Raw genomic sequence first — 13,331 nt, 5'->3', positions numbered from 1 at the left:
ATAATTTCAGTAAACTCAGTAGGTCTAATAGTCAATAAAGCAAAAAACATTTATACTTTCTAAAAGTCACTAGTAAAATTCTGTACCAAAGAAGCCATTTGATAGAATAAAAAGATGGTGGGAGTGGAAAATCTTCTGAAACTTGAACACTTGGTCCCAGATTTATGAACTATGTTGTAGCCCTGAGAGGTAGAAGAGGCTAAAAATAAACAATCTTAAAGGACTTAAGAGAATTCACAGATGACTGACAAACAATGGGATCTTGCAGAACTTTGGGAGATCTGCCTTATCTTGCTCAATTCCCTTGTCACCCATTATTTGTTCCATGATCTCACTCCAGAAGAAAACCAGACCTTAAACTAACATTTGGCTGTTGTCAGTGTCAAAGGCAAAATGCTTGCCTGGAGGAAGCACTGATGTGGATCAGCTCTGCACTTAGATTGGTGTTAAAGAGAGAGAGAGAGAGAGAACAGTAATAAAACTATAGCTGAGCCACTGACTAAAGACTTGATGGTTTTTTTCTAGGCATCTGTTTGAAATAGGTTGCAAGAGCCATGAGGATTTAACTGGAATTTTTTTTTATGTGTATTTTTGTTTTGTTTTTGCAATGCTGGGTAGTGAAAACAGGGTCCTGCACATGCTAGACAAGTGCTCTACCACCAAGCTATACCCTCAAGACCTTAAAGTTGATTTTAATGGATTGGGAGGATAAAAGTTTTACAACCAAGATCTAGGGAAAAAAAGTTTTTGGCAAATATAAGCATTAGGCCAGCATAAACTTCACACTTGAAAGCATCAGTGTTTATTGGCATATTTTCTCTCAGCCTTTCTCAGAAAATAGGATCCCAGGGAATACAGGATTCAGCCCCCAAAGAGCAGACAAACATGGTCTACTTGAATTCATCTCAAAATTGTCATTTCATCTCATCAGAAAATTAAACTAAAGGAGATACTTCCATTTTTAGGGTTTCTTCTTTACCTTGTAAATTTCTGATGTCTTAAGGTCTTCATGAAAGGAAATCAAAGTGACTGAAGTGATTTGGTAATCTTCATCATCAATGTGTCTTACAGCTTATTACCAACAACATCTGTTCTCCCTTATTGAAGATAGTGACCCTATCTTACTAATCCCCAAGTAAAATGGAGCTAATAATAGCATCTACTTAGTGAGGCTGTTGTGAGGTTTAAAAGACACATAAAGCCCCCAGCAGAGTGCCTGGTATGAGATAAAGAGCTCAAAAACAGTTGTCAATATTATTGTCTCATTTTATCCCTTACAGCAATCCAGTAAGGAGGAATTTTACCATTTCAAGGGTGAGAACACTGGGGCCTAGTGGGGTTGACTCAGCCAACAGGGCTGTTACACAGCCACACTGCTCACCAGCACACCATGCTTTGGTACAGCCACGTGGGGCAATGGCTAGTGTCCCTCAGCCTATAAGGTCAGTGCTGGAATTTGATTTGGGCTTTCCCTCTACCACCTGTGAAATACTGAATAAGATAATAAGTGCTCTGGATCTGTTTCCTCATTTTAAGGACCTACCTCAGAGAGTGATTCTGAATATTAAATACATAATAAAGAACTCAAGAACATATATTCAGTAAGCATAAACTGGACTCTTTTCAAGTGTCAGCACTGTCATAGGCTAGAGTTCCTACATTTATCTGTTTATGAGTCATATGGGGAACTTTTATAAATTCCAACTGCCTGGCCACAATGGAGACCAGTTAAATCACAATCTTTGAAGTTGGACACAGGCATCCAAAGCTTCCCACAATTCCAATGTGCAGACATACGTGAAAACCACTGTGTTTCAGGCAGCTGACTCAAGTACGTTCCCTGAAGGAGTCCTGGTCTACTAATTCTTACTTTCCTAAAAGTTTCACCTGCTTTGGATTTCAGCAGAAAAGCCATCACTGCTTTAACTCAGGTCCTCAGCACCTCTCTACCAATTGCTAACTTAATCACTGCATCGTCATTTAGTTCCCTCCTATAAGCCAAGCACTGACCATGTCACCCCTATGCTCACAATCACTGAATTAACTGGCTCTGGCTACCAACTCCTCACCATCACCTTCAAAGCCCTCCATAAAAGGCACAGATAGTCCCTCTAGCCCTACTCCCCCTGCTCCTTTTGCCAGTGATAACCCAAACTAACTAGATAACTCACTGTCCCTTGACAACATACCCATTTTCAATCTGCAAGCAGGTTCATTCTTGAGGATACAGGAAAAAAATCTTCATACTATTAGATAATCTATTGCCAGTTGTAAAAGAAATTTTTCCCCAATTTAAAATTGTGTTCTCTAAGTTATGGTAACCCTGGATTTTTAAGGAGGCTAACACATTTAATTTCACAATTTTATAATATCAGATTAAACACACAGAAAACAATTCCTTTTACCTTAATTTAAGAAGTGGCTGGGTCACCCACTTCTTTAAATTCCGTCTCCCAAATGAAGTTTTCGTATGGTCTAAAACCCAAAGTAAACTTCCTTTGGTCTTCATATCAGTCTAAGAAAGATCAGAAAACAATTTTTTTTAACTAGACAATTATACTTGTGCCAAATCATTAGTTGTCCATGTACCTTAATTATTCCATTTATTCCAATTTTAAATCTATACATGTCTGGCATAATGTGTGGCCATAAGAAATGTTCATTTGATGTTTGATGAATGAAAACATATACACATAGATATATACACACATTCACACAAGATAAGTACTGATATTTATCACAGAAAAGAGAAAAATCTGGGTAGTTTTTGGTTAACTAAAAATAAGTTAATCAGAAGGCTCTGTGGAAAGGGAGGCCAAAGTTAAGTGGCAAAGCAAGCACCTTCTGCTTCTACAATGACTCAAGTCCTGACAATAGAAAGGATCCTAAAAGGTATTGGGATTGTAGGTGACTCCTGCCTCAGGAATTGGATTTCAGAACTGACTGGACTTGAATAGGGAAGATATGGCAGGAAAAAAGAAAGCTTGGAATGCTGGAGCTGTGCCTGCAGGCCTGGGACAGGAGCACTTCTACAGCCAAGGAATGTCCTTCCATTCCCTGCTATTTGTTTCCTATCATGGGCATTATGCAGAGCTAATGAGACCTGCAAGGACTGATGTGCAGACCCTAGATAACTCAGTAACAATGATAAAATTATTAATGAGTAAAAACAAGTCTGGCTGGAGTACACTAGGACAGACTGCAAAAAGGAAGAAACTAGTTAATACTGTGCAGACCCAAATATCAAGAGAATAAAAATCAGTATTTACTTATTGCAACAGTAATATATATTTCTGGAGAGTTTTTAAAACCATGATTAAGATGATTCATATTTTCTAATACTCAACCAAATAATTTGAAATTGGTACTTTGTTTGGAATTGGTTTTTATCACTTTGTTATAACACTAATTTTACAATATAATGTCTCACCTTTCCCAGTGATAATTTAATAAGTGAAAATAATAATTTTAAAGTCTCCATTATCTTCCTAATTGACCAACAAAGGCCAAATAAACAATGATGAAAGTTTGTGACGTGAGATATGATGCATCCTATAGTCAAGCTGAATATCACAATGACTTGTTCTATATGCTGATAATACTGAACAGTGCAAACAACTCAACAAAGAGTTAAAGGCATGTAGGAAAAAATATATTCAACCAGATGCCACCAAAATCTACTTCATATTAATTTTCAAAGCTGATACCTTCCCAAAGAAACATTTATATAGAATGAGGATACAGAAATCAACTATCAGATGACAAGCAGAGCAGGCAGTTGAAGACACTATTGCTCATTTCCATCTGCACTCCTAAAAACAGACTGCTACCTTACTCTAAATGTTTTTTTCAAAACCATTTTGAGTCAACTAGCCTTTGTGTGTACCTGACCTGGTTCTGTAGGATTTCCAGATTCCTTAATGTTGTTCCATTAATTGTCATAAATTCCATTTCCCTTGACAGCTGTTTGAAATTCCTGTGAGAGAATGAAATAAAATGAGCCAACATATAAAGTGCATAACGAAACTTTAAAAACTAATTTAGGAACCAAAAACAATACAGTAACACTATGATAAAAATTAGCATTTTGATAGAAAATCAAACCAAAAGGAGCAAAATGAAGTTTTACTGGGACAGTGTCTGCTCCAAGAGGACAGCTGATCTAACATCAAAAGCAAGGACATGAAGGGAAAGCAATGGTAACAATATTTTGTTTTTGTTTTACATTTCCCCAGGAATAGAACTAAATTTAGTCTTTTATCACTAGCAAAACATGTGGTGGTATCTTTAAGAAAAGCTATGCAATTAGCTAGAAAAATATGTCAAGATACTAAAATTGTTTCTTTATTCTTTAGCATGACCTCATCTTTTTTTTTTTTTTTTTTAATTTTTTATTGTGGGTTGTTCAAAACATTACAAATTTCTTGACATATCATATTCGACACTTTGATTCAAGTGGGTTATGAACTCCCACCTTCACCCCATACACAGATTGCAGAATCACATCAGTTACACATCCATTGATTTACAAATTGCCATCCTAGTGTCTGTTGTGCTGACCTCATCTTGATAAACACTTTAAAAGCCTGTACTCAATATCTGATAGGTACAACAAATGTTATTTACTCTATGATTAACAATACCCATTAAGGTTGCCAATGTTTATAAATATAAAACAGAAAGTATAGCAAAAGTTATTTCCTTAAGCTTAAAGAACTCTCGGTGCTCCTTATGTCCCCATAACTACCCAAAACTAAATTTAAAATTCAATAAATTTCAAATAGGCTTGAGAATGGAAATGCAACATAATAAATGTATGTACAATTCCAATTCATGTTAAGAAGTCTTAATCAATGTATTACAGCAATTCAATTTCCTTTATCGGTCAATCAGACATTTCTGCCAATAGCACTTAACAGACTTGATGGCTTATTTTTAAGGAGTAGAAAAATAATGGCAGTTCATTTAACTAAGTAAGGAAAGCATTAGTGTTACACTGTCAAACCTAACAGCATTTCTCACGGCTGAAAATGAGACTAAAGTAAGAATCCAGTTTCCGTAGCCAGTTATGGAATTGAGTCCTCATCTAGGAATCTATATAACCAAAAATCAAAACTCAAAGAAACAGTATTCATAGAGAGATCCCTTTTCTTCTAGATGACTCCCCCAACCAAGGCCCAAAGCCCTGGAAAAGAGAAACAACTTACTTCACGTTAGGAACGTTGCCTAGTTACTGAACACTGTTCTTTGGCAGTGTAATTTGTCTGCAACAGGTTTGATCTACTTTGCAAAGGATGATAACCTATTAATGATTTTCAAAGGGCAGCAACTCCAAAACTGATAGATGGCAGGTATGTGTGGCTTTTCTCTCCCTCTTACAGGAGTCAATTTAATTTGTTTCGAATTTCAGCAATTTATGTTGTATTTCTAACCTCCTTAATAAATCTAAGTTCCTTGGAGGCAAGAGTTATTAATTTATGTCTTACTCATCTTGTACAATCACCTAGCAGACTATAGATGCCCAGCAAATGTCTGCCACTTTCCTATGGGGAAGCCAGTTTTGGTTTGTTTTTTTCCTTCCCTTTGAGCAGTAAACCCTCAAAATTGACTGAAATAAAATAAAATATAATTTACAGGCAAAAACAATTAGGCAGTGAAATTAGGGAAGCTGAAAGATGTTCACACAAATCTCTAGCTAAAGATCTAAACTGGAAGGGCTGACAGCCTAGACTCCGAATTGGTATCTAACCAGATACTCTTGTATGCAGATATGAACCCTTTATCCATAGTTAATTCAACTAACTATGGCCTGGGGATAAGGAGTTAACATGTGAATGCCCTAATCCAACACAGACCTTAAGAAGGATGCTTATTTGGTATCCTAAGTCATTTGGGGCTGCTATTAACAAAACACCTTAGACTGAGTAATTTATAAACAAAAGAAATTTGTTGCTCACAGTTCTGGAGGCTGGAAGTCCATGACCAGGGAGTTGGCACAGTTAGTCTGGTGAGGGCCTATTCCTCACAGATGCCCACCTTATATGGTGATGGGGACAAACAGACTTGCTCAAACCTCTTTAATAAGTGTACTACATGACCTAATCACATCCTAAAGGTTCTACTTTTCAATACTACTAAACTAGTGATTAGGCTTCAACCTAACGTGAATTTTGGGAGGGAAATGAACATTCAGACCTTAACAGATAAAATGAAAGAAAAACTAACCCAGAAGCCTTAATCCAGCATCTCTGCTAGCTCTCTTTATCTCAGAGGTGTAAGAAATCTTTCTTCACTGGTGAAATAAATGGCATATAAGTGTGTAAACCATTAACTGAAACACCACTTAATTGCCCACACCTTCACATGGACAGAATTTGATAAACCAGTAAACCCAACAATCCATCCCTAGGGATGATGTTTTAGGTTTATGGTTCTGAAAGCATCCTCCATTCCTTCCAAAATCTGAGGATTTTCTCAGCTGACTCTAACTAAAAGTGAACTCCTGCTCCTATTATGTGTCATGTATGTCTGAAGTGAACTGCTGAAGCAAGGCATGCCAGAATACCAAAAAGAGAATTTTCTGAACCAGAGAAGATTTTACATGCCTATTTTAGTGTTCACTTGCCAATATGTCCCTATACATGTGACAAAATTTGGTTTGGACCAACATACTACCTGGTATAAGGGAATGGGGAAGGAAGCTTAGAACCCTCATCTACAAAGAATTACTGAAGACTTTCAATAGCTACAGTATCAAAAAGAAATCAGTAACTATGACCAAAGCAAATTGGCTTAGGTTAGCTCATAATCCTAGATCTTTACAAAGACAGTTTCTTTTCATTAACAATATTAATGTGTTATATCAATCAGGGTTTTATCTGGCTAGTTGGCCTTGGGTTGCTTTGTTGTCATTCATTTTCTTTTTGTCCTAACTGAACAAGTACTCACATTTCAAATTAGATGCAGTGAGAAACTGTTTCCTTAAACTGACATCTGTGCTGATTTTAAGAAAAGAAATCAACCACTGGTTGATCTGAAATTAACTTAATACTAATTCCTGTGGAACAGTAATTATCAAGCAGCTACAAAGAATAACCATGCTTTTGGAGCTTCAATATATTTAATTGATACTATTTTGGACTTGGACTCTTCCCTCCAAATACAATAGAAATTTCCTTCTGTCAGTTCTGATTTCCATGAGAAATTCTATATATTTTTGAACTATGTGCCAGCACTGTCAGGTATTCAACAATATATGATCAATGACCTAAAGTATTCAAGCCAAATTTTAGGTGCCGTGAAATGAACCTTATAAATAATGCCTGAATGAAATCCACACTGTGTAAATCTGAAAAGAAATCTTGTAAGTAACATGGGAAAATACTTCATTAGTATTTCAGACACCAAAAACACAAAGAATGCTTTTCTTTTTTTTAAATATTTTTTTTTAGTTGTAGTTGGACACAATACCTTTATTTTGTTTATTTTTATGTGGTGCTTGGGACCAAACCTAGCGTCGCTCACACACTAGGCAAGTGCTCTACCGCTGAACCACAACCCCAAAGGAAAATGTCCTTGCCAAAAGCTTACCAGGGAAATTAAAGATTCTCTATCACTCTTAATCTACTTTTTTGGGAAAACATACAACAAACAAAACCTCCAAAAGCTAATCTTTCTAATTTTGACAAAGGTAGTAAAGGAGCAAACCTTATCTGAAAGATCCATCATTTAAATATCACTTAAAAATAGAAATAAAGACCAAAAAAATCCACCTCGTCACATATGGAATCTACAGCAGAAGATAGTTCTCTATATGGTTTTCAGAGCTCATAAGTTCATCATTTGTCTTTTGGGCAGTTGACAAGTTATACACTGCATTACATCACAAAACTACAGTCTTACAGTATTTGCACTTCTAATTAAATGAATGACACCATTCCTAAATGCTGACAATAAGCACATTAGAGAGGGAAATAAGTAAGGTATATGTTCAGTCCCCAAGAACCCTGCCAAGTTCAACGATTTGCTCTGAAGATACACAACGCAACATAAAATTGTACTAATAGCTATGATTTATTATTGTGAAGAGCACAAAGCAAATTCAGACAAGGGACAAAGTACATGAGGCAAAGTAAGGAGGCAAATGGGTACAAGCTTCTAAGAGTCCTGTACTGGTGGGGTCACACAAGATGCAGGGGGTGATATTCTTTTCCCACTGAATTATCTTAACACCCTTGCCAGTAATCAATTGACTACAAGTGCATAGCCTTATTTCTGGACTCGCAATTCTGTTTGATTGATCATATGTCAGTCCTTTGTAGTAAGTTTTGAAATAAGAGTTTGGGTCCTCTACCTCTGTTCTTTCAAAACTGTTAGAATTATTCTGAGTACTTAAATTTTCATATGAATTTTGAGATGGGCTTGTCAATTTCTGCAGAGAAACCAGATGGGATTTCATAGACTGCGGTGAATTGATAAGATATAATATTCCCCAAATTGATCTAACAATATTAAGTCTTCTCACCCATGAACTTGGGATTCCTTTTCATTTATTTAATTCTTCTTTAACTTCTTGCAACAATGTCTTATAGTTTTCAGAATATAGGTTTTGTACTTCTTTTATTAAATTCATCTTAATTCTTTTCTAGGCTATTGTAAATGAATCTTAATTTTTATTTTTGTATTCTTACTTACAAGTATGTAAAAATACAGTTTAGTTTTACTATTTATTTCACATCCTGCAGTGAACTCATATGTTATATATCTCTAATGGTTGTATGGAATCTTTAGGACTTTTTACATACAAGTTCATGTTTACTTCTCCTTTCCCAATCTGGATGCCTTTTACTTCATTTCTTGCCTGGTACCCCAAGACAGAATATCCAGTAAAATGCTGATCAGAAGTGGTAAGAAAGATATCCTTCATCATGTTCCTAATCTTAGAGGAAAAGCATTCATAATTTCATCAATAAGTATAATGTTAGCTATGAGGGTTTTATAAATATGCTTTTTCAGGTCAAGAAAATTCCTTTGGTTTCAGTTTTTTTAATATGAAAAATATTTTTGGCATTTTGCCAAAAGCTTCTCCTCACTATTGAAATGACTGTATAGGTTTTGTCTTTTATTCTACTGACAAAGTATATTACAAGAATTGGGTTTGGGATTTGTAAACCAAATTTATATTCCTAAATCCTTTTTATATACCACTGAATTCCATTTGCATGTATTTTGATGAAGATTTTTGTGCTATATTCTTAAGAAATGTTGGTCTGTAGTTTCTTTACTTGTGTTGTCTTTGGTTTTGGAGTGATATTTAAGGCAAAATAATCCTCTTTTATACTGGCAGGTCTTATGATTTTAGGATGATTAACAGCATCACTGGACTATATCCATTAGATGTCATTAAAGTAGCTTATATATTAAATCTACTTTCACTAATGAAAGTATTCACCATATATTATTCTGTGATCATAAGAAGTTTTCTAATAAAAGAGTTTGACAGTTCATCTTGGATGGATTTTCTTATTCTTTCCTAAAAATTTCCAGAGCCTCCTTGAAGTTCTGACTAAACCAATCTTAATAAAAGTCATCCAAAATGACAAAAAAAAAAAAAAAAAAAAAAAAAAAAAAAAAATCATTTCCAACAAGAAATAAGCCAATTCCTTTGAATTTCATAAGTTTAGGAATCAGATTAGTACTGTCACAATAACTACATCAGCCTTTTATTACTATGAAAAAAACATAAGATAATAAACTTATAAGGAAGAAAGGTTTATTTTGGCTCACAGTTTAAGAGGTTTCAGTCTATGGTCACTTGGATTGCCTCTGGGTGAGAACATCATGGCAAGGAATACATGGCAGAGGAAGCTGCTCACTGTACAGGGTCCCAGAAGCAAAGAGACAGAGAGGGAGAGGCCAAGGGTATGCCCAGTATTCCCTTCAAGGGCACACCCTGATGAACTTTCTCCCACATCTGAAAGGTCCTACCATCTCCCAACAGCACCATGGGCAAGGGACCAAGCCTTTAACACATGAATCTTTGGGGGACATTCAACATCCAAACTGTAGCAATAACTAACATTCCTCATATGTTATTTATTCTATTATACAATTTTGCTCTGGAATAAACCTATCTAAAATCTCAAACCAATTTTTAAACCTCAAAATTTGTCTTTTTAAATAAACCCTCACTTTACCTATTCTCAGGAACAATTCCTGACATGCTGCATTTTCTCAAACTACCTTAAATTCCACTGTAAAGGCACAAGATCTTTAAATAAATGCATATTAAGATTTTCATGATATATGCTGCAATTTTCATGAAAGCATTTACCAAAAAAAGAAACTCAAGTTAAATTTATTTTTCTCCTAATAACACTGCTATTGAACCAAAAGTTGAAAAGTTCAGCAGCATAATATGTGATTATAAAGTAATACAACTGAATTTCACACACAAGGAGAATATTTACTTTCCCAAAGTAATCACTGTAAGAATTTCTTCTTTTTCCAAAATATAAGTATTGCCGAATTACATTTTTGGAATTATCTTCAGAGTAAAATTACATGTCACCTATAAAACGTAATCAACTTTAAACAAAACAACAGTACCAGTTTGGTTACCATCTTCATTCATTTTAATCTTGAATTCTAATTCCAATGACATTTTGCAATTTCCAATCAAATCTATCCTCCAGGATAAGGAATTCCTTCCTTTTTTCATTAATTCTACACTTACTGATTACCTACGAGGTTCTGGAAATATACACAAAGTGGGGATTTTTCACTCTGGAGCATTTCATGCCTTTTTTGACTCTGGCTTATGAATTATCCAGCAGGTAGACATATAGCCACCAGCAGAGCCAGTTTCCTGATCATCCTACAACAAACACCACCACCAAACATGTGTGGAGAGAACTTCAGTTTCACCCAATTTAATCAAGAGATTTGCCTTCAGGTCATTTAAAAATAAGCTTTATAAATTTCAGTACACACAGACATATTAGATTTTATTAATATTTAGTGATATCTTTACTTTTTAAATATAAGATGATACAATCTTTCAGGCCCAAATTCAACTACTTCTAAACACATCAGAGCTTAACTTATAAATTACAAAGTTGGTTTCTTTATTCCAGTGGTAATACTTCTTTGTTTGGTGATGTAGGGACAGAAACGCAAATCGTAACAGGCAAGCTAGGTCACTAATTTGACTTGACTTACTTAGAGGCTTTCTACCAAGAACAAATCAAATGGTAGGTGGCTTATCACCTAATCTTTAAGGATCCAATACAATCAGCCATACAGATGGATTTTTTTTTTAATGTCTTTAAAGCTCAAAGTTGAATCTAATGACATAAAATATAAGGCTGCTACTTTTTTTTGAATAAAATATTTTAGCCACATTAAAATGTGTATAGGTTAATAGAACACTTAGGTTAAAAACAAATTCATAAGAACTCCACTATGCATTTCTCCTGCCAACCATTGTCATTTTCCTTCCTTCTCACTGTAGGAAACCGCTCTTCTCAATTTGTTGTTCATGTCCATACATGTCTTTATACCTTCCCTAAATATGTCTGTGTTCTGTTACAGATGTTTCTAATTTCATATAATGTATGAGCTGTGTGCTTCAGCAACTTGATTTTGGCTCAGTATACTGCTAATGAAAATTTTAATATTGATCATGTGGTTCAATCATTTCATTGCTGTATAAAATTACATTTCATAAATGTGACACAATAAATCAAATTTCCTATTGGTAGCCATTTTTGTTTGTAAACAGGACAAAACTTTTCCAGATAAGTGATAATCTGATATTAAACACCACTCAGGAAAACACACAGCAAAGACATCACAATATTCCAAGGGTACCTGCCTTTTTTTCCACTCTCCCCATCAACCTCTGATTAAGCTAGTATTTGTCCAAAACGTCAATTGTCAGCTTTGGAATTTCTGAAACTTACAAAGCTAACTGCTCTTGCAAAACACTGTCTGTGTTAGTAGTTGACCCTTTTATCTTCAACTTTATGGTCTATAATATAAGAACTGAAACCAAGAATTAGAAGAGTGGTGATTTTTATGAGTGCTTTTTAATATTTTCTTAATATAGTTAGCATGAACTGTATTAACACAGTTTTATAGGTAAAAATTTATCCAATAGCTATCATGAATGTAATGACAGAATTCTATCAATATTTTTGCATGTGTGTAGGGGGAAAGGTGCTAGGCATTGAACCCTTGTGCATGCTAGGCCCTAACTCTGAGCTACATCTCCAGCTCTTTTTATTTTGAGAAAGAGTCTCACTAAATTGCCCAGGCTGATCTTGAACTTATGATCCTCCTGATTCAACCTCCCAAGTAGCTAGCATTATAGGAGTGCCACACCACACCCAGCCTAACAGTATTTTTATTAATATTTGTTATTATTCTTCAACAACAATACCAAACAGTTCATCCTTGTACTCTAGTAGGATATTCTGTCAGTAGCAGGTAAAATTCTTGAGTATATTTACCAAATTCTATTTATAAAATGTCTTTAATATGATCCCTACTTTCTTTCTTTCTTTTATTTGACTTTTGAGAAAGTACTTACTCAGGTGTAGAGAGCATTTTTTCCAAGTTAAATTCTTTGAGATATCTTATGATGGCAGCCAAAGAGCAAATCACAGGCTTATCCAAGTTAATGATGCCAGAAAAACTTTGAGAATCTAAACAACACAATATATAACCTCATTAACGTTGTTACTACTATTAAAAATAAATTTTAAGTTATATAAAATTTATTTTATAGTTACTAAAATCATCATTTAGACAGTATCTTCTCAACTTGCCCTCTGGAAAAATGTGATTACAAAAACTATGGCATAGAAAGAAGGGCATTTTTCTTCTTTTTTTTCCTTCCTTCTTTCTTTCCTTCTTTCTCGCTTTCTTTCTTTTTTGTAGCTGCAGATGGACAGAATGCCTTTATTTTATTTGTTTATTTTTATGTGGTGCTAAGGATCAAACCCAATGCCTCACACATGCTAGGCAAGCTCTTTGCCACTGAGCTGCAGCCCCAGCCCAACAAGGGCATTTTCTGATGGTGGAATGAATCTTTTGTTGGAGAACAGATCATTTTTTCAAAATGTAAAATGTTCAACTCTCTGGATCAGAAATATCCCAAGATGTGTATACAAGGAGTGGGGGTGGGGAGGGACTAGAGACCAGCTAAATAAACATCCATAGGGGTAAGAGTTGAATAAATTTTGGTAAATCCAAATTACTGTGTACCTACTAAAAGGAATGACTTACAGCTATTTGAACAGATACAGAAGGCTCTCCAAAACATATTG

The 13,331-nt window shown here is 35.0% G+C and overlaps 1 protein-coding gene across 3 annotated transcripts in view; it reads right to left on the bottom strand.

Moving 5' to 3' along the window:
• The window catches only part of Msh3 (mutS homolog 3), a 183,564-nt gene that overhangs the window by 102,594 nt on the left and 67,639 nt on the right, over positions 1 to 13,331 (bottom strand). For all 3 annotated transcript variants that reach the window (XR_007346415.1, XM_015497854.2, XM_048800207.1), the window contains exons 9-11: positions 12,593 to 12,707; positions 3,892 to 3,976; positions 2,406 to 2,515 (exon numbers count right to left, since the gene is read on the bottom strand). Coding sequence is in view for 2 of the 3 variants with exons in the window: in XM_015497854.2 (XP_015353340.1) it covers positions 2,406 to 2,515; positions 3,892 to 3,976; positions 12,593 to 12,707 (310 nt within the window). In the remaining variant the exon portion in view is untranslated. The remainder of the gene's footprint in view (positions 1 to 2,405; positions 2,516 to 3,891; positions 3,977 to 12,592; positions 12,708 to 13,331) is intronic.

Source organism: Marmota marmota, unplaced genomic scaffold (assembly GCF_001458135.2).
Source record: "Marmota marmota marmota unplaced genomic scaffold, marMar, whole genome shotgun sequence".
Classification (NCBI taxonomy): domain Eukaryota; kingdom Metazoa; phylum Chordata; class Mammalia; order Rodentia; family Sciuridae; genus Marmota; species Marmota marmota.
This window is presented reverse-complemented; position numbering and strand designations above follow the sequence as displayed.